Source organism: Amblyraja radiata, chromosome 25, assembly GCF_010909765.2.
Source record: "Amblyraja radiata isolate CabotCenter1 chromosome 25, sAmbRad1.1.pri, whole genome shotgun sequence".
Classification (NCBI taxonomy): Eukaryota; Metazoa; Chordata; class Chondrichthyes; order Rajiformes; family Rajidae; genus Amblyraja; species Amblyraja radiata.
In genome coordinates this window covers 5,036,528-5,058,531 of record NC_045980.1, presented here as the reverse complement: position 1 = coordinate 5,058,531, position 22,004 = coordinate 5,036,528, and the positions used below count along the sequence as shown (strand labels likewise).

Genomic DNA, 22,004 nt, shown 5'->3' with positions numbered 1-22,004 from the left:
CAAAAACACATTTTAACATGAACATCCATCACAGTGACTCTTAAACATTCCTCACTGTGATGGAAGGCGAAATAAAGTTCAAGTCCTTCCTTTTGTTCTTCCTCGGTCGGGGGCCTCGAGCCCTCCGTTGACGGTACGGTCTTGACTCCCGTAGCCGGCGGCGTTCGGGCTCTCCGCGTCGAGGCATTCAGCTCCTGCATCGGGGGATTATCAGCTCCCCCTCGCCGGGCAATCGAACCTTGTGTCGGTCTGGTCAAACCTTCTGCGGCGTTGGAGCTCCCGACTAGCCTCACCCGAGACTGTGAGCTCTTGATGGTAAGTCCGCAGGCTGCGGTTGGAGCGATCCCAGGCAAGGAATCCGCTCCAATGTTAAGTCCGTGCCCCACGACAGTCCGAGAAGGCTTCCAGCTCCAGCGATGGTAGGCTGCAGAGCCCGGAGAATGTGATCCGAAAATTGATCACATCTCCGGGAAGGTAGGGGCTTGAAAGAAAAATTCCCCCGATCCCCTCCCCCCACATAAAACAAACCGAAGTACATTAAAACAAACTTTTAACAAACGCTAAAAATAACAAAAAGATGAAAAAATGAACAGGCTGCCAGCAGGGCTGCCATCTCCCCAGCTACCCTGGTGGTCTCATAATGCATTTCAATGCATTTGCCACAAATCCCTCATTGATATTGGCAATGGACAGCTTTTCTGATGATGAAAAAGAGTGATTAGAATAAGAGAGATAAGAACCGTCTTTGGTCAGTTGTGAAACTGCTCAGTCTGGGTGCCTGCTATGCCTCTTTAATTAACAAGGAAAGCAGCAACTAGTTCATTATGGTTTCTGTTCTCCTGAGATTGCTCGACGATAGTTGTAGTGTGGAGCTTTGAGCTTCAATTTATATGAATGCAGACAGAAATATGTAGCATACGACTACCGACATCTCAGTAGGAATTTGCTTGAAGCCATGAAAAAGTAAGGTGACCTAACATGCATTACAACTGCATTTGCCCAGTCCAATTTTGTGATTGGCATTATTTCACCCAGGGATGATTACGAGCACAATCTGCTGCAGGTAATATTTGTTTGAATAACACATATAAACAGATGTCACATTATTCAATTTCTAGACTTTTACATCCACTTATAATGCATGAAATCCTAAATGCTTTATTAATTGTCCTGCTGCTTTCAAAGATCTGTACACAAATTCTTATAAACCCTTAAAAATTCTACAATTGAACAGGCATGATCGTTCATTCTTCGAACCAAAATTTTTCACCCGGACTTTATCTGCATTGAATTTCAGCTGTTATGTGTTTGCTCGTTTCGCCACCTTTCTATATTGTCTTGAAGTCATTTAATGTCTTCAATGAGTTGTAACACCTTGAAATTTTTTAATTGTGCGAATCCAAGTCATTAATACGTATCAAAAACACCAATGGTCCTGGTGTTGAATGTTGATGTACACTATCTCTCTTCAATCTGAAAAAAAGCATTCAATTACCTTTCTATAATTTGGCAGTTGTATATCCATTCTGTCTTTACAAGCAATGGAGTTCCACTTCTCTCGCAATCCACCTACCTGCCACTAGAAGGTTTGTCCATTCCCCTTATTGTTTCTAAACTTCACAGTTTCATTTCTAACATTCACCCTTCATAAACTTTACAGCAACCAAAGCTTTGGTTCCTGTATTGTAGTTTGCAATCACTTAAACTCACTAATCATCTTGCGCATGTTAAACCATGATACCTCCCTGTCTAGCAACTCCTCAAATTTAAAATTAATTCTCATATTCAAATGTCACAGTCCTCTCACTGCTCCATTATCCTTGCATCTGCAGACCAACAATCCTGTATTCTTCCAAATCTTGCCATATATGCATTTCTGAACCAGCCATTTGTTGCCCTATCTCAGCTGCCTAGGACCAAAGTTCTAAATTTTCATAACACCTACCTGTATTACATTTGTATGACCTCTGTATTACATTTTCCCTTAATATCTACCACTCCAAATGAGTTTTTCTCAATTTTTATTTATTTTTTCTCAAAGCCACCTTTTTTAATTAAATTTCTGTGAAGTGTCTTGCGATATTCTCTGACATTCTTCGTAGTCTGATAATATTTTACTCCTGAATGGCACAAAACAGTCATTTCAAAACTACTCATGTTTCTATGATTACAGTCAGTCACGGGGAATTTACTACTAATTCTTAATATTAAATTGTGCCTTTCCCATAATTTTGCAGATGAAGCCGCTGAATATCAAAATAGTAATACTTTATTTAAGACCCATGAGTTCAATTTCTAGTTAACATAAGTGCTTTTTATACTTTTCAGCCTAGCAACTATTATAGATAATGACTCACAGAACTGTCATTGCAGAAAACAATTTTAAATAGTAATATATAATATTATCCCTCATTTATGTGGACAAAATAGAGAAATTGGGGATTTCAGATTTGGAACAAAACATCATAAGTTAGCAAGTCATAGGGGGAGAATCAGGCCATTCGTCTACTCCGCCATTCATTCATAGCTGATCTATCTTTCCATCGCAACCTAATTCTCCTACCTTATCCCCATAACCTGTGACACTCTTAAGGCCCTGTCCCACTTACATGTCGTTGGCATGCAAATTACGCTACCTCGTCGTCGCGTTGAGGTGCACGGGCATCGTGTGGCCGCGCGGGGCTGGTCCCACTGAGAAGCGCGGAGAGGTATGGAGTTGTGCGCGGTATCGCGCGGCGCTCCGGGATTTTGTACCGAACAAAATCTTTGCGCGCCAACGGCCTGACGCGTAACTGACGGCCAAAGTGGGACAGGCCCAAGACCCTGGCGCGATGCATCTTCTCATCTCCAACAGCATCAGAGGCAGGCAAACGAACGCCGAGCTCAACCTGGGGCTCACGACCGTTGCGGTCCGGATCCGCCCCCACTTCTACTCCCAGATCGGAGCCAAGAAAATTGAAGATAGACACAAAATGCAGGAGTAACTCAGCGGGACCGGCAGCATCTCTGGCGAGAAGGAATGGATGATGTTTCGGGTCAAGACTCTTCTTTCAGACTGAAGAAGGGTCTCGACCTGAAACATTCACCCATCGCTTCTCTCCAGAGATGCCGCTGAGTTACTCCTGCATTTTGTGTCCATCTTCAAATGACGTCACACGCTCCAGACGGCTGTGCGGACGCATGAAGACGCGTGCGACCTTCGCGGGACCGTCGCGCCTCAACGCGACGATGAGGTCGCGTAATTTATGTGCCAAGGACATGTAATTGGGACAGGGGCTTTACTAATCAAGAACATATAAATCTCTGCTTAAAAAATACCCAAAGACTTGGCTTCCACAACCATCTGTGGCAAAGAATTCCACAAATACATCAACCTCTAGCTCAAGAAATTCCTCCTCATCTCTTTTCTACAGACCGTCTTCTTAGTCTGAGGCTGTGCCTTCTGGTCCTAGACTCTACCACTAGTGGAAACATCCTCCCCACATTCACTCTATCGAGGTCTTTCGTTATTCAGGAAGTTTCAATGAGATACCCCTTCATCCTTTTAAACTCCAGTATGTACAGCCCCAGAGCCATCAAACTCTCATCCTACATTAACTGCACCACCATTCTTGTAAACCACCTGTGTGTCCTCTCCAACCCTAGCACGCCCCTCCTCAGTTATGGGCCCCAAAATTGTGCACAAAACTCCAAGCACTGTCTGACCAGTGGCCAATAAAGCCTCAGCATTACATCCCTGCTTTTATCTTCTAGTCCTCTCAAAATTAATGCTAACATTGCTTTGCCTTCCTTACTACCCTGACAATGTTAGGAATTCTGTACCATCACTGCCAAGTCCCTTTGCACCTTTGATTTCTGAATCCTCCCTCCATTTAGAAAATATTCGACACCTATATTCCTACTACCAAAGTGCTTTGCTACACACTTTGCCACGCTGTATTCCATCTGCCACTTCCTTGCCCACTCTCCCAACCTGTCCAAGACCTTCTGCAGACTCCCAGCTTCCTCTACTCTACCTGCCCCTCCACCTACTTTGTATCAAAGTCATCTTTGAAACAAACTCTTTTGTTCCATCTTTGTCGCAAACTTTGTAACAGCCATCAATTGCATCATCCAAATCATTCACATACAATGTGAACAGTAGTGGACCCAATACCGACCCCTACAGAACACCACTAGTCATCGGCAGCCAACCAGAAAAAGCGATTTTTATTCCCACTCTGTGCCTTCTGCTATTCAGCCAATCTTCTATCCATGCGAGTATCTTCCTTCTGATACCGTGAGCTCTCACATTGTTTAGCAATCTCACATGTGGCACCTTATCGAAGGCCTTCTGAAATTCCAAGTAGACAACATCCACTGACTATACTTTGTCCATCCTGCTATTTACTTACTAAAAAAAAGCCAACAGATTTGTCAGGCAAGATCTCCCCTTCACAAAACCATGCTGACTTTGACCTATTTTATCATGTGCATCATTTGCCTCATTCCCTTCTTGAACAGTGGAGAATCATTTGCAATTGTCAGTCCTCTGGGACCATTCCAGACTCTAGTGATTCTTGAAAGACCAGAATGGTGACATTAAAGGGACAGCTAAGTTATAAACTTTAAATCTGTAATTTTAAGTTAAGCTACAAATGTAAATCAAATGTCCTTTTTTCTTTGTGCAAAGTGTGATTAACAAATGGGGTGGACTCCCAAGTAGGGATTCCTGGTATCATTTAAGGATCAATGGAATGCTTCAGTGAGGAAACATTAGTGTAGTTCTAGATAAATACAGAGGGGAGATATACTCTCACTGATCCATAATCAGGTTGTGTCAATAATGGGGCTGATCTTCCATAGCAATGCCAGTGTAACACTGGGACTTGGCTGTGTATCGCCATAAAAGTCTCAAGTACCAGTATGATCTAAATCTGTGGTGAAATCCTCCACCCTGCCACTTGTTTCCCTTCTGCTGTTTCAGTGGACTCTTCATGTAATACAACTGGGCTACTGAGTTTCCTGTGGATGTCAGGTCGAAAAATCTGCTCCTTCACTGACTGTCAAAGCCATTCTGTGAGTGCAGCTGGCAACCTGTGTTGACACAGCCTCTGCTTTGAGCTGGGCTGAGCCAAAGTGCTGGGAGCTGGGCCCCTGGTGGACTGCTGAGGGCTGCTCTGGAACAAGCAGCATTGGGGATCAGCGACCCAAGACATAATAAGGTTCCCCCCATTAAGTCTTCGTCAGTTTTTAATCACTGATGTCACTGAGTGAGGAGGTTTGTTGGCTGCAGTTCCATTACAAGGATTAAAGAATAGAGTTTAGGGCGGCACCTTTGTACAGTGTTGAAGGAAGTTCGCATTATTGCCGGCATAATCAAGGACGAGTTGCAACCCTGGCCACTCCCTCTTCTCCCCTCTCCCATCAGGCAAAAGGTATAGAAGTGTGAAAACGCACACCTCCAGATTCAGGGCAGTTTCTTCACAGCTGTTATCAGGCAAATGAATCATCCTGCCACAAGCAGAGAGCAGTGCTGAACTCAGTGCAGAGCAGTGAGTTCCCCATTGGTGACCCTCGGACTATCCTTGATCGGACTTTGCTGGCTTTACCTTGCACTAAACGTTATTCCCTTATCATGTCACTATACACTGTAAATAGCTCGAATGTAATCATGTATTGTCTAATTGCTGACTGGATAGCATGCAACAAAAGCTTTTCGCTTTACGCTAAACTGGAGCTAGCTGGTCATTAAAGGGGCTGTCCCACTTGGGAGTCATTTGCTCGTAATTTACGCGACATCATTATTTATGCGTGCATCGTGCCGCGCACGTGCGCATTACGCGCGCATGGTGCGTGGTGACATAGGCAGTGATATAGGCAGCCCCAGGATTCTGTGATGTACAAAATCTTTGCGCACCATCTGCGTGACGCGCAAATGACGCCCGAGTGGGACAGGCCCTTTATTTAACTGCTGTTTATGGCTATTGAGCTCCAGACAAATTGATTGCTGTCCTTGCCAAATTGGAAGGATAATTACCCCCCAAAAGTACTGAATTGATTTTAAATTGCATTGGGACGGCCCGAGGTGGAGAAAGACACCATATAAATGCACAGCCTTTCTTTTCCTTTAACTACAGTACTTGCTGGTATTTTCAGCACTTTCTGACAAGTTTTGTTTGTTCATTTTCTAAAATCAAATAATATTGAATGAAGCAGAACAGTTACACAATGTGCCATTGCACATGCAGTAGGCCAAGGAACTAATGACACCTATCATGCTGAGCAGTGTAAATGGGATTAGTTTGAGACTCTGATGTACTTGCATTCCAAGTATATGTATAATTGCCAGCTCAGGAAGCTAGTGAATGGAATATCATATTTTTAGCAAACTGCATTAGAATATGTTTGTGCCTCTTTAAAGTTGTGTTCTATACAAAATAATATTCCATGATGAATTCCTGTGTGTTCCATACAATTAAAAGCAGAACAATTAGCAGCTGTCTTCAGCCTATCTTTTCATGCACATTAAACATTCAACTTAACATTTATAACATCATTTATTTACTGGCTTCTAAAAAAACTGCTATTTCTTAAATTGCATAATGAAATCTAGTTCTTCATCTCCATATTCTTTTAGAAAATGAGATTTTTTTGACTGATATTTACCTAAATGCTGTTGAGATGCTTAATTGCTGTACGCTAGTCAATTGCATAAAATGAAATCTAGCTTTTTCTAGTAGTTAGTATTGATTGATAGCTGGTAACAATATGAAGCTTGAGTGATGCTCTGTCTGAATTGTGCAGCATTAATTGTTGATATACTTACATATTATTGTCAAGATATTTCGTGTTCGGCACGGACTAGAAGGGTCGAGATGGCCTGTTTCCGTGCTGTAATTGTTATATGGTTATATTGCTTTATCTGCTCTGCGATCACTTTTGAAACCTTTTACTTGAAACTTAAATCCACAGATTCACTAAGTGTTCGCAGATAATTTCAATGTTATCATTTTTAATATTTATAAATTTCCTTTTGCCATTCAATACTAATTTTCAACTGATTCTTAATGTTGTAAAATAACAATGTTCTATTAAGTGCATAAACTAGACATTATGCCATCTTTAAGTATTGCATGTCATTGGATTTTCACAACTAGAATGCTTTCTTGGAGTTACAATGCAAAATACATAATGCAATATGGAAAACAGCATGCATTACATTTGGATAACAAATCCAATTTTTATAATTAACAAACTACAAAATCATGGTGATAATTGAAATGCCTGGTTAAATTGAACTTGCTTTAAGAATAATTAGATGGGGTGCATTGGTCGACTTGGATGTGTAGGCCATAGGGCCTGTTTACATACTGTATGACTAATTAGGATCTTGCTCTCTTAACTTTCTTAATTGAGTATAAGCATATTGAGTGCAGTTTCATACCATTTCAAGCAGGGTGGGCACTAACCACCAGGGTTAATGATCAATAGTCACTAGAAACATGAGGGTAAGGACAGTCCTTTGAATCTGTACCTTTATTCAGTTAGATTCTAGCTTGTATCCAAACCGCAATTAGACACTCTGATTTCATAAGTCTTTCCATTGACAAAATAACTCATCTCTGTTTTGAAATTTCCTCGTGACCCGGAACAAACTGCTTCTTGAGGTTCAGATTTAATAATTTTATGTGAAATTATCTCTAACAGCATGGATGCAGTTTTAATCATTGCTTTTATCCTGGACTCCCATCAGAGAAAATAGTTTTAGATCTAAAGATCAGTAAGCCTTATATCGATATAAACTGTAGAGTCTTCTGATGGATAAAATATACCCGTTTGGATAGACTGAGGTTGATCAGGGATAGTCAAGATAGTTTTGTGCAAGGGAGATCGTGTCTCACAAGTATGAATGAATTTTTGAAGAAGTAATCAATAAGGCAGGGCCATAGATGTAGTTTATATGAACTTCAGCAAAGCTTTTTGATAAGGCTTTACATGATAGTCTGCTATGGAAGGTTATATTGATCTAATGAGAGCTAGTAAACTGGATGCAGAATTGGCTTTGTGGTAGGAGGCACAGGGTAGTGGTGGGAGGTTGTTATTCAGACCTGAGGCACACTACTAGTGTGGAAGAAATTAATTTAGAGGGAAATTAAAGGAAAATGAGAAGCGGAGACTTTGCAGGTTTGCTTCAAGAGACTTTATTGGATGATATCATGGAGAGATGGCTGCAGAAAACTGCTCACCAGTTCTCTGACTACACAGTAGAATTAGCCGAGGGGAGGGGGGGGGAGGGAGGGGGGGGAAGGGAGGGGGGGGAGGTCACGGAGGTCACGACTCTCTGTCTTTAGTGGCCTTGCACCCTGCTTGAAATGGTATGAAACTGCACTCGAATTTGGTGGCCTTGCATTCTGCTTGAAGTGGTAGGAAACTGCACTCGAATTTGGTGGCCTTGCACCCTGCTTGAAGTGGTATGAAACTGCACTCGAATTTGGTGGCCTTGCATTCTGCTTGAAGTGGTAGGAAACTGCACTCGAATTTGGTGGCCTTGCACCCTGCTTGAAGTGGTATGAAACTGCACTTGTATTTGGTGGCCTTGTACCTTGCTTGAAGTGGCATTTCAAGGAATAGCCGTGAGACAACTGCCAGCCCACCAGCCTTGAGTGAGTGAGCTGCCAGCACGCCAGGCTTGTTCACTATAAGCAATGTAATAAACGAGAGAGCGAAAAAGAAGTTCAGTGTGTGTGTGTGTATATATACACAAATACTCACAAATAAACAGACACGCACACACACACACATATATATATATACACACAAAAAGAAACAATAATAGTGCAATAATAACAATAATAATCTATATAGTTCAGAGTTTATTTGAGGTTGCAGTGTTTAATAGCTGAATGGCTGTAAGGAAGAAGTTGTTCCTGAACCTGGACGTTACAGTTTTCAGGCTCCTGTACCTTCTTCCCAGTGTCAGAGGTGAAATGAGTGTGTAGCCAGGGTGGTGTGGGTCTCTGATTATGCCGGCTGCATAATCACTTTGATGGTGGTGCGTGGGTTTTCTCGTGTGCACTCCAAAGATGTACACATTGGTAATTGGTTTTGGTAAAGATTGTAAATTGTCCCTAGCGTGTAGGATAGTGCTAGTGTATGGGGTGATCGCTGGTCAGCACGGTTTCGGTGGGCCTAAGGGTCTGTTTCCACACTGTATCTCTAAACTAAAAAGACCAAATTTAGATAAACGGTGATTAATCAGTGATACAGAAGTAATCTATGTTGTCATTGACATAGACATTGGGTGGGATGTCGATATCTCATAATATGATTACTAATTTCTTGTACTGATTGCATTGCTGCATTTGGTGCATAAATCAAAGAACTTGTTCATCACGATCTGCATTCCATTACCAATTAAGTCCGAAGAGCGGATCTATTACAGTGAGCTTATGACATGCCCTGTCCTATAACACAGTCTAATGTTGAATGAGCTACTTACTATTCTAAATTGTTAGTATACCGGATTGAGCGTTTTGAGAAGTATTATTGCAAAGAGAAGTTGATAAAAACAGTTGGTGCCAAGATGGAACCTTGCTTCAAAGCATTATCAAAGCTGAGGATATTCAACTCGTTCTCTGCTGCATTGGGGCTGCCTCCGAGCAAAACTCATTGATTTCATTAACTTCATAACTAACTTCCACCCTGCGCTCATATCCACCTGGACTATCTCTGACACCTCTCTCCCATTTCTTAATCTCTCTGTCCCCATCACAAGAAACATGCTATCAACTGATGTCTACTACAAACCTACCAAATCCCACAATTATTTTGACTACACTTCCTCCCACTCTGCCTCTCACCAAGATGGTAGCCCCCTGCTCTCAATTCCGTCTCCCCCACATCTACTCCCCATGCATGAGCATCCAAGATGTCCTCATTCTTTAGTAAGCATGAATTATAACCCCCCCAACCCTCCGCCCCATCTGTCATAGATCAATCCCTCACCCGTATCTCATCTGTGTCCTGTGGTTCTGCTCTCACTCCCTCTCCCCCAGGCAGAACAAGAATAGAATTCCCCTGGTCCTCACCTTTCACCCCAGCAACCTCCGCATCCAGCACATTATCCTCCGACATTTCCGACACCTCCAACGTAATCCCATCACTAGTCATATCTTCCCATCTCTATCCCGTTCCGCTGTCCACAGAGGCCGCTCCCTCTGTTCCTTGATTCACTCGTCCCTTCACACCCAAACCACCTGTGAGGTGTGACACTTGTCCCTATTCCTTCTCCCTTCCCTCAATCCAAGTATCCCGACAGTCCTTCCAAGTGAGACAGACGTTCACTTGCATCTTCTCTAACCTCATCTGCTACATCCATTGCTCCCAGTGTGGCACCCTGTACATCGGCAAGACCAAGCGACCGTTTCACTGAACACTTGCGCTCAGTCCGCCTAGGCTTACTGGATCTCCCAGTTACTAACCATTTTAACTCCCCTTCCCACACTGACCTTTCTGTCCTGGGCCTCCTCCATTGCCAGAGTGAGGCCACATGCAAACTGGAGAAACAGCACCTCATGTTCCACTGGGGTAGCTTACAACCCAATGGCATGAATATTGAATTTGCCAATTCTGGATAACCTATAATATCCCCCCCCCCCCCCCCCCCATCTTTCTCACACACACCTAATATATCTACAAAAACATTTTAGTGTACAAGGAAATAACTACATTAGATCCATTGTTGTGGGATGATTCGATTCAATTGGTTTGATAGATATTGATAGCATATTCTGATTGGCATGGAACAAGAGAATAAATAAGGTAAGCATCCATTTTAATATCACAGCTGAGATTTCATCATCACCATTGCATTTGAATGAAAGATTCAGCATAGAAACGGGCCATTTGGCCCATTGGTTCCATGTCTGCCACCGATCATCCGTTCATACTAGTTAGATGTTATCCCATTTTCTCTTCCATTCCCTACACATCAGGGGCAATTTACAAAGGCCAATTAATCTACAAACCTGCACTACCTTGTGATGCAAAATGAAACTGGAGCACCTATAAAGTCACAGGGAGAATATGTAAACTCCACACAGACAGCACCCAAGGTCAGGACTGAACCCGGATCTCTGGCACTGTGAGGCAGCAGCTCTACCAGCTGCCCTCATAACACTGTACCACGCTCACTATGCCGATGAATTTCTGTTCGGTGAATTAATTTGAAGAATGATATCTACTCATTATTGTTGAGGAATATAGAACTATCTTTTGGGTAAAGTAACTGAATTATAAAGAATTTCACATGACTGATACTTTGAACTTTAGATTCAAAGAGTTTTGTTGTCCTATTTTGATTCTGAGATAGATTTTTATGGGAATAAACTGAGAATTCATTATTATCTCAAGCAGTAAAGTATAATAATGGCAGGCACAGTGTGAAAATCATTTTCATCCATTTATCTGGATGTGATTTCTTCACTGGTCATTGCTTTGATGAGCGCCAGCTGATAATCAGCAGTAATGTCATTACCATCAGACAATTAGTATCTTGACTTAACTATAGTGCATGTCAATTAGATGTAGACAAGTCCTGATGAAGAGACTAATCCAATATATTAATCTATTTTTATTTTCCATGTAATATGTATTAATTAGGACAAAAATTCATACTGTTGTGTATTTTCAGCTTTCATTATTTATATTTTTATAGGTTAGCATTGAAGAATGCAACTTTGCCAGATCTAATCAACCATTAATCTAGAGAGTACACAAAAATGCTGGAGAAACTCAGCGGGTGCAGCAGCATCTATGGAGCGAAGGAAATAGGTGACGTTTCGGGCCGAAACCCTTCTTCAGACTGCTCATTAGATGCTGCTGCACCCGCTGAGTTTCTCCAGCATTTTTGTGTACCTTCGATTTTCCAGCATCTGCAGTTCCTTCTTGAACATTAATCTAGAGAGACTAGTCCTGGTACATTTAAATTCTGTGATCATATATGACAATAAACACATTCATATCTGGCTGAATTAAATCAGATAAATAATCATATGGTTGCTAACAAGTATGTAAATGTGTCTATTTTGATAGTGGTTTACAAGAGCGGTTGTGATGTTATAAATATTATATTCATGTTATGTTATGATATGTTAAATGTTTGCATCCTATTGTTAGTAACCTTATTGAGAAAGATAGTTAGCTGTCGGCATGATGCTGAGACTAATGATGCCCTGATTATTTAAGTGCAAAAGCAAGATTCAGCAAATGAAGGGGCAAATGAAAAGTAAACTGAATTATTCAGAAATTGCCGTTGCACAGCCATTAATGTTACAAAAATGTTTCTCACCTTCAGCTTCATTGTTAAAAGATGTATGGAATGGCATGAAATTGTTAGATTTGTAGGTCTGAGATGCTCATTTACTCCTACAATAACATTGCCAGCTCATATGGACAGTAAAACCTGCTTTGGATTGTTAAATCCTGCATCTATATACTAATATGCTAATTGTTAATTACTAGCAGTCAGGCACTCCACCATTCAAACTATCACAGTACTGTTCTCTCATTCCATTAAGTTTTATTGTAAGGGATTTTCAAAACTTTTTTAAATTGTTAATTTCTTTTATGCTTTTTGATTTCCTTACTTTTTGATGCATTTTCCTTTGATTTATAAATTATTTTCTTCTCTTGTTCTCTTTCTGCATCAAAATTGACGTTGAATATACCCTCTATTCTCCTCCACCTATCTCATTTACACTTCCTTCTTGATAAAAATGCTATTAAATTCATAGCCTTTCAGTCTGATTGTTTAAGGAGATTTCTGTTACTTGTCCTATTTTCTCAGGTCTGAGACGCTCATCAACTCCGACAACAACCTTGTCAGCTCATATGTTCAATAACCTGCTAAATAAATAATATGGAAACCTAAATGATAAATCTACCTATGAACAGACACTATTGAATCTATAGACACTATATTCTATACTATATTAAGATCAATAAAAAAAGGTGGTTTTATTTTGGTCAGCTGGCTGTTTGGCATTTGGATAATCATCACAATGCAGAAGAATCTCCAAATCAGATGCTCACAAGTATATTCCGATAGTTCATATTATCAACCCTACTTAACCAACATGGCAAGCAGTGCATTTCACCATATAGATTGTGGGTATGTGGCCAGCACATTCAGACCATGGATGGCTCATACACTGCACACCATTGGATACTGGCGGTTACCATGCATGTGTGTCATAAGGAAAAGCTTAAATGAAGCTCTTGTGTATTAGCACAATGTCAAGAAAATATATTTTTCTATTACACAGTCAAAAAGCAACAATAATTTACACTTATGCTTAACCCAGTACATTGCTAATATTATTGAGGATCCTTCAAAACATTAATATTGAACAATAATGTTCAATATGGAGTCACATAATAGAACATGCAAACAAAAACTGAGTAATTTATTTCCCTTTTTATTCCATTTTGTTTTCTGCAAATATAACAGATAAATATTAATGAATGGGGAGAAAACTATTTCTGTTATACGGTCCACCAAGGCCTGCTGGATTTAACGGATGCTAATGATTTTAACTCCCCTTCCAATCCTCATACTATCCTGGGCCTCCTTTGCCAGAGTGAGGCCACATGCAAACAGAAGGAACAGTCCTCATATTCCATTTAGGTAGCTAACAACCCAATGGTTGAATCCGCCAATTTTAGATAATGAACCAACAAAAACCCTTGCCACCTCCCTCTTCCCCCTCCCCCTCCCACCTATATCCCTTCCTCTGGTTACAAATGTTGTGCATCTTCTCCACTTATCTCCTTATCTCACATCCATTTGACTTCTCCCCATCTCTGGCCTTTGTCCACCCATCTGCAAAGTAAACCCCCCTCACCTGTATCACATCACCTTTACATGTTCTCCACAGATGCTGCCTGACCCACTGAGTTACTCCAACACTTTGTGTTTCTTTCTGGTTTTTTTATTTTGTCTAAACGTCAAGACCTCATACATAATGTTTCATATTGATCAACCATATTTAGGCTTCCGTATTAATTAACTGTGATAATGAGTGCTACATTGCCAGTAACCTTATGCCATCATGTTGGTCAAGGAGTAGGTCAGTGCCATGACATTTGGAACAACCAGAGACTGTTGGATAAGAGGGCATAATTCAACACTCAGATGTTAACTAGATTTTCCTGTGCCTGCAAATGATATAAACTCATTCCCAGATATGTCTATCTATAGTTTCTGTTAATTTGATTTCTACATGCAGTTTCAATATTGAGCGTAAATAATATCTACAGGTATGTGTAATCCTGCGCAGTACAAAAGTGTTTCAATAGAAATCCACTTGCTGATATCATAACTGTCAAAACCTTCACTATGATTTTTTTTTCGACGCACAGCTGTTTTTGTGAATAACCTGGTAAACACACAAGGTGGAACTCAAAGCCAACACTGATGATCCTTTTCTTTTGCCTGTAATGATATGATTTTTTTTCATGTGTTTTATTCTTCAGGAGAGAGAGTGAAATGAGGATCCCTAATGGTTGGCTGTATCATCTGGCTCCTGAAATTATTCAACAACTCTCTCCATCAACAGATGAAGATAAACTCCCGTTCTCCAAGCAATCTGATGTTTTTGCATTTGGGTTAGTTCAATGCATACACTCATTAGATGTGGAATGTGGTGTCCCATTTGAAAAATTAATAAATTATACAAAACATTACATAGAGACACAAGGGTAGATATTGAAAATCTTACCCAAGTATAAATCTAGCCAGTAGCTCAGATGCTGACTGGAGAAACTGTAGGGTTCTTATCTCAATTGATTATAATGTTCTACTCTGGATGGGGAAAAACAAAAGTAAAAATGTTTTAAAGCACTTAGAAGGTCAAGTAACATCTTAGCACTTGAGAAAAGAAAAGTTAGCATTTCAGGTTGAAGATGTTTTGCCAAAACTGAATTCCTTCCAATCATTGACCACTTCTTCTAATCATTTCTTCAGCTGAAGTATTAATTTTCTTTCTCTTTCCACAGATGCTGCCTGGCCTGCTGAATATTAACAGCCCTTTTCATTTCTATTTCAAATTTACAACATCTGTAGATTTTTGATTTTTCTTTCTGAGAAGGCGCACATCCTTGATATATTCTAGGATTTTTGTTACCGTTGTTTGTGAGTCTTTGTGAATCATAATAGGTATTTTATCTCACAGAAGTTAAGTATAAATACAGCCATCTGTTCATTTAGGAGTATTGCTCCATCACTGCCTGAGTATCGCAACAACAAATGCAGGTGTTCCTGCTCTTCAGCAACCCATAGAATTTCCCTTGCATTACATATTTAATGCTGGTATAAAAGGAAGTGAAGGGCAAATAAAACCCAGTGCTGTAAAGCAGACTTTCATTATTTTATGACATCTGTTTTTAATTAATTATATGGGAGGAGTTATAATTTTGGTGAAATGAATGTGTAATAAATACATTATCATGAAATGCATTTTATCTTTAGTAATAGTTGTGATTTTATGAAAATATCTTTCCCTTCCTGCACCATTCTGCACTACAATATACAATATGCGGAGATAATTAATTGTGATAATAGATATGACTACACGTGACTCTGGATATGACTGCTGTGGACATGTGTGTAAAATCAATGTTATAAAATAAATATTATGGTACTATGCAACTTCTTCCAATAGCATACACTTCATAATTACTGGCTGAAAGGTGAAAATGGTGTTTGTCCTCTAAGGAAGCAGAGGATGATGTTGGAAGATTGTTTGTTGGACTGGAGGCCTTTGACTAGTGGCGTACCTTAGGTTTCGGTGCTGGGACCATTCCTGTTTGTCATCCATATCAATGATTTAAATGAGAATGTAAATGGCATTAGTAAGCTTGTAGATAACACTAAAATAGGTGGTATTGTAGGTGGCGAAGATGGTTGTCAATACTTGCAGCAGAATCTTGATCAGTTAGGCAGGTGGGCTGAGGAATGGTTGATGGAGTTTAATACAGAGAAGCATGAGGTGGTGCATTTTGGGAAGTCTAACCAGGGCAGGACCTACACAGTGAATGGCAGAACTCTGGAGAGTGTTGTAGAACAGAGAGATCAAATGTTGCAGAGTTCCTTGAACGTAGATAAGGTGGTAAAGAAGGTTTTCAGCCTTCATCAGACAGAGTGCTATGGCAGTTGGGAGGTTAAGTTACAGGTGTACAGGGCATTGGTGAGGCCACATTTATAGTACCTTGTTCAGTTGTGGTCACCCTGAAATCGGAAAGATATTGTTAAACTGGAAAGGGTGCAGAGAACATTTACAAGGATGTTGCCAGCACTCGAGGGCCTGAGCTATAGGGATAGGTCGATCAGGATAGGCCTCTATTCCTTGGAGTGCAGGACGATGATGTGATCTTGTGCAGGTGTATAAAATCATGAGGATTAGATAGGGTAAATGCACACTTTTACCCAGAGTAGGGGAATCAAGAACCAGAGGATATAGATGTAAAGTGAGGGGGGGAAAGATTGAATAGGAACCTGAGGGCAACTTTTTTACATCAATGTTGGTAGGTATATGGAATACCAGAGGAGGCAGTTGAGCCAGATACTATTACAATGTTTAAAAAAATCTTTGAACAGGTACACGGATAGGATAGGTTTGGAGGTATATGGATCAAATATGGGGGCAGGTGGGACTAGTGTAATGGATAGTTTGGGCAAGTTCGGCCGAAGGGCCTGTTTTTACACCTTATGACTATGAGTCTCGTTCACGCTTTAAAATAAAATCTTCTACATTTGATAATATACAAAGATCTATAGATGGACATATTAACATAATTAATGTTGATTGTACTGATTCATGCCTTTACAATGATTTTATTTTACTAATATGGTTATACTTTGACTCTTGGTTTAAATCTGGTTTTATCAACCAGAACGATTTCAGCAAAATTAGGATGCGCGTGACTAGATATTAAACATTAATAAATAGTCTCCAGAACTGGCACAGTAAAAATGATAATATATTCAAAATAAAAGTGATTTGAATTATAGTTCATTCTTATTTTTCATTTAAATTTTGACATGTGAAAGCAACAAGATATATTTTGTTAAGATTTTTTCAAAGTCTGCATTACACAGTGAGAGAATTTTTATATGCTACCATTGACGGTACACTTTTTCTAATTTAGTCTGTTTATATTGCTGGAATATATGACATAGTTTCAAGCGGAAATGTCACAGCTTCAATGCCTGCAGTGTGAATGTGTGAAGTACAACCATGACATTCTTATGAAATGTTTTTGTGCACAGTTTACAATTTATATCTGTGCAATTGTATATATATTGTTTGAAGGAACAATATGTTGAACTTACCATTTTATATGTTATGACAGAACCGTATGGTTTGAGTTGCATGCACGTGAGTGGCCTTTCAAGAATCAGCCCTCAGATGCGATAATATGGCAAGCCGGGCGAGGAATGAAGCCGAATCTAAGTCAAATTGGTGTAGGAAAGGAGATTGTGGTATGTAGAATGTACACATCTACTGCTTCTCTAAACTTATTGAATAATCTTAATCAATGTTACGACATTTTGATAATTGACACATATTTATGTGTTCCTGTATAATCTGACACAAATTGGTTATTATGCTAAGGTGTGCGCCTCTTCACGTACAGAATTTCCATTTGCTTTGGGGCTATATTGGGAAAAATGCTCGGAGGACCTAAGATATATTGAACTTATCCTTTTTAACTTTTCATGTAGGGATGTCTTTTGTTGGCAAGTTCAGCATTTAATGCACACTGTAGTCACGTTACACCGATGTTCGATGGAGTAAAGGTTTGGAAAGATAGATACGGTGATAGTCAAGCTGCTTTGCCCCAGATGGAGTTCAGTCTTCTTAAATTTTGGACCTAGAGCAATCCATGCAATTGGAGAATATCCACTGTATTGTTAGTTGAGTAGCTTTGTGAGACAGAGAATAAGCCACACATTATAGTACCTTGTTCTTTTAACCACATAATTTATGTATCTGGTTCAGTTATGGTGATTCTGGATGTAGATTGTGGGCGATTGCTCTCTCCAGATGTGGTCTGAATTACTGATGTGTTTCCAGCTGTTTTTTGTTTTTTTAATTAAGATCCAGTCGCAATCCTTTGCTGAACATCCTCAGAGTGGCATTGGTCCTTGATGTACATTTTGACATAGAATTTGAGGTCACCAGTGAACTACTCCAGCTTGGTGCAGTCCTTCAGAGAATGTTCAGACTTACTGTCAGTTCAGACCCAGTTCAAGGATTGCCATTTGGCAGAGATTCTGTGAAGTAATTCTGGCAGTTTGTGGAGCCAGAAAAATTCCCACTCGCGTGCTGAGAATAATGTGGCCACATACCCAGGCTCAGGCTAAACTGTGAACATGGTATTCTAAATATATTCCCATTTTTAGAAAAAGAGGAGAGGATGGTGCTTTATTGATTAAGAAGAATGTACGTTGATGGTTCTTCCAGGGAACCTATATGGGGGGAGCTCAGAAATAAAAAAGGAATGATCACCTTTTTGGCAGTGTACTACAGGCTAATTAAAAGAGCAAATATGCCTGGAGGTTGCTGGCAGCTGCAAGACTACGATCGTCAAAGTAGGGAATTTTAACTTTCCTGGGACTGTCATAGTGCAAAAGGTTTATATGGGGTGGAATTTGTCAAATGTGTTTAGGAATATTTCCTCAAGCAATATGTAGAGGGCCCTTTATGGGAGAGGGCAACACTTGATTTAGTCTTAGAAAATTGAGTATGTCATGTGTCTGAAGTGTTCGTGGGTGAGCCATTTGGGACCAGCGACCACTGTTCTATTAGACTTAAGATAGCTGTGGATAAAGATAGGGCAGGCCCGCAAGTTAAAATGTTTAATTGGGACAAGGCCGACTGTGATGGTATTAGACAGGAACTCGCTCAAGGTGGCTAGAGTAGGTTGTTTGCAGGAAGAGGAACGTCAGGAAAATGGGATGCTATTAAAAGTGTGGTGATTAGAGTTCAGGGCATGCATGTTCCTGTTCGAGTGAAGGGCAAGGCAAGGAAGCTTGGGTTACGAGAGAAATTGAGGCTCCTGTCAAGAAAAAGAAAGAGGCATGGGACAGGTCTAGGCAGCTGGAATCAAGTGTATCCCTGGAGGGGTTTCGGGAACCGAGGAGCACGTTAAAGAGGGAATTCGGGAGGACTAAAGGGGGGCGGGAGATAGCTCTGGCATATAACATTAAAGGAAATCAGAGATTTTATGTACGTTAAGGGTAAAATAATAGGCAGAGACAGAATAGGGCCCCTCAGGAATCAAAGGAATCATCTCTGTTTGGAGCCACAGGAGATTGGCAAGGTCCTCAATAAGTATTTCTCCTCTGTTTTTACCGTGGAGAAAGACGTGAAGACCGGGGAACTGAGGCAGTCAATATTACAGGCGGAGAGGTGATGAATGTCCTAACGTGTTTGAAGGTCTTCCAGGCCTGTTCAGATATATCCAAGGACACTGTGGGAAGCTAGAGAATAAATTGCAAATGCCCTGGCTGACATATATAAGTCATCGTTAAATACAGGTGAGGTGTCGGAAGAATGAAGGGTGACTAATGTTGTGCTTCTATTTAAGATGGGCTGCAAGGAAAACCCTGGGAACTATAGCCAAGTGAGCCTAACATCTGTGTTTGGAAAGTCACTAGAAAGTCTGAGGGATAAGATATACATGCATAGCGATAAACAAGGGCTGATAAAGGATAGTCAGCACAGTAAAGGGATTTGGGGCAAAAGCAGGAACGGGGTTCCTTGATATGGATGATCAGCCATGATCATATTGAATGGCGGTGCTGGCTCGAAGAGCCGAATGGCCTACTCCTGCACCTACTTTCTATGTTTCTATTCATCTACTAATGATAAAACATTGTAACTCGAATATAAATCTTTTGGGTTTCTCATGTCTGGCTAGTTAAACTATGTTACTCTATAAATTATTATGTGTTCGTTTTTGTTAAACTATGTTACTCTATAAATTATTATGTGTTCGTTTTTGATTTTGTGAGCATTTGAGACCCATTTATTGTAATATTTCTTTAGCCACAGTGCGTCTGTTTCCATTTGATTTCAGGATATCTTGCTTTTCTGCTGGGCCTATGAGCAGGAGGAACGCCCTAGTTTCTCGAAGATCATGGAGCTGCTAGAGAAATTACCCAAGAGAAACCGCCGGCTCTCTCACCCTGGACATTTCTGGAAGTCAGCTGAGTATGTTTCCCTTAGTTCCAATGTGTGAACGTCCAGGCACACGTTGTCGGATTTTGGATCCAGCCTTTGCATTTCATGCATTGCGTTCAGTTAACCATTTGCTTTATAGTGTTTCAAGCAGTTGTTGGACAATTAATCATCCAAGGATTCAAAACATTGAGAATCATAAAGTGAAACTCAAAATGAGTGTTGTAAACCTCAGTGTTAACTGAATAAAATGTGCAGCTGTAGCAGGCACTACATTGCACATCTTCTGGTAGCCCCTGCTCCAATTGTCAGGAGAGAGAATGCACAGCATGGAAATGTTGCTTGATTTGGTTACTCAGATTTGTTTAACTTTCAGAGGCGTGTACACAATGTACTCTTGGAGAAAAGGCGACAAAGATTTATGTGAATAAAATGAGTGACGTGTTTGCCAAAAATATAAACTTGCATGAACCTGTGACTCTTTTGCCTCCATGAGGAAAGTTCCAATTGTTCTAAAGGTCCCTCAGATGAATGGAACATACAGTAATTAGGAAAAGTGGCCTAGTTCACTTTCTGTGGAAATCGTAAAAGACTACATTACTGGGACATCATGCAATTTTGACATTGAGAAAGCAAAGGTAGATCCATAAGGATTATTGTCCTTTACTGCAGCATGGTAACTGGATTAGACAGTACCTTTGAGAGGTGAAGGATAAAGTGTAATCTTATCAGGTGTTGATGGTATATACATTCTTATTCCTTGAAAAAGGCTGCAAACAGCACATAGTGCTCCTTAGTTGATCAGTCATGGTATATCAAATCTTACCTACATGGGTTTCAAAGCAAAGCAGAAGCAAATTGCCACTGAGAGTCTTGATCACAAACCCAGAAATGAAGCAAGCGGGTTGAGCTTTATGGACTTTTCTCATTCGTACCTTCTTAATGAGCTTATTATTATCAGTAGCTGTGGTGTTCATTCTGACCGATTGCCTGTAAAGGGATTCTGCTGTGTTGAGCTTTTATTTTGCCAATCTATGGAAGAGGAGCTAAAATTCAGTAATCTCTTTCTCCACAATCTTCGATTGCCTCATTGACAACATCTCCACCTTCCTCAATCCTGCACGCTCTCGCTGACTCTGCTCATTGCTGTCATGAAATAAGCAATGTTTTAGGTTAATTTATTTTAAACCCATGAGCAACAAAGTACATCACCTTCTCATGAAACTTTGTTGATACACTCATAAATCTCTGCTATTGATGCCGTTGCATGTTTGATAACTTATTTACATTCTTGAGCTGAGCATCACAAGTGTTTCTTTACTTTTGTGGCAGGTCTACCACTTTGATTTTTATCGTGGCATTTTGATGTCATTTTACTAGGATCCATTTTTTTTCTTTTCCAAATTGAAATTTAACTCTGAAATTAATTAATGCTGGTAGTGTGAAGCTTAGTGGAGCTCACTATAGTTCCGTCAATAGGCAGTATTTTGCTAGTGTTATTATTTATCACTGAACTTGTATTAATTATTTTCTCAAGTTGACCATGAATGCATATAACCTTCGCATTGATGTCGATAAAGAAGTTACATTTATTTAGCACCTTGTCACATTAGGTCACCCCAATGTGCAACATAATCAGCAATTACTTTTTAAACAGAATTACAATTGCCATGTGGGCAAATGTGGCACATGGGAAGTTCTAAAGAATATGTCAGTACTAGTTAAGGAAAAGATATTGCCTGGGATACTGTCGACATCCTGTTTGAACATTGCCAT

General features: G+C 40.2%; 1 protein-coding gene across 1 annotated transcript in view; it reads left to right on the top strand.

The window, feature by feature from the left end:
* Positions 1-21,271, top strand: part of ksr2 (kinase suppressor of ras 2) — a 393,381-nt gene extending 372,110 nt beyond the window's left edge. The window contains exons 17-19 of the mRNA XM_033043111.1: positions 14,518-14,649; positions 17,395-17,524; positions 20,128-21,271. Of these exons, the coding sequence (XP_032899002.1) occupies positions 14,518-14,649; positions 17,395-17,524; positions 20,128-20,289 (424 nt within the window). The 3' untranslated portion in view covers positions 20,290-21,271. The remainder of the gene's footprint in view (positions 1-14,517; positions 14,650-17,394; positions 17,525-20,127) is intronic.
* The last annotated feature ends 733 nt before the right edge of the window (positions 21,272-22,004 follow it).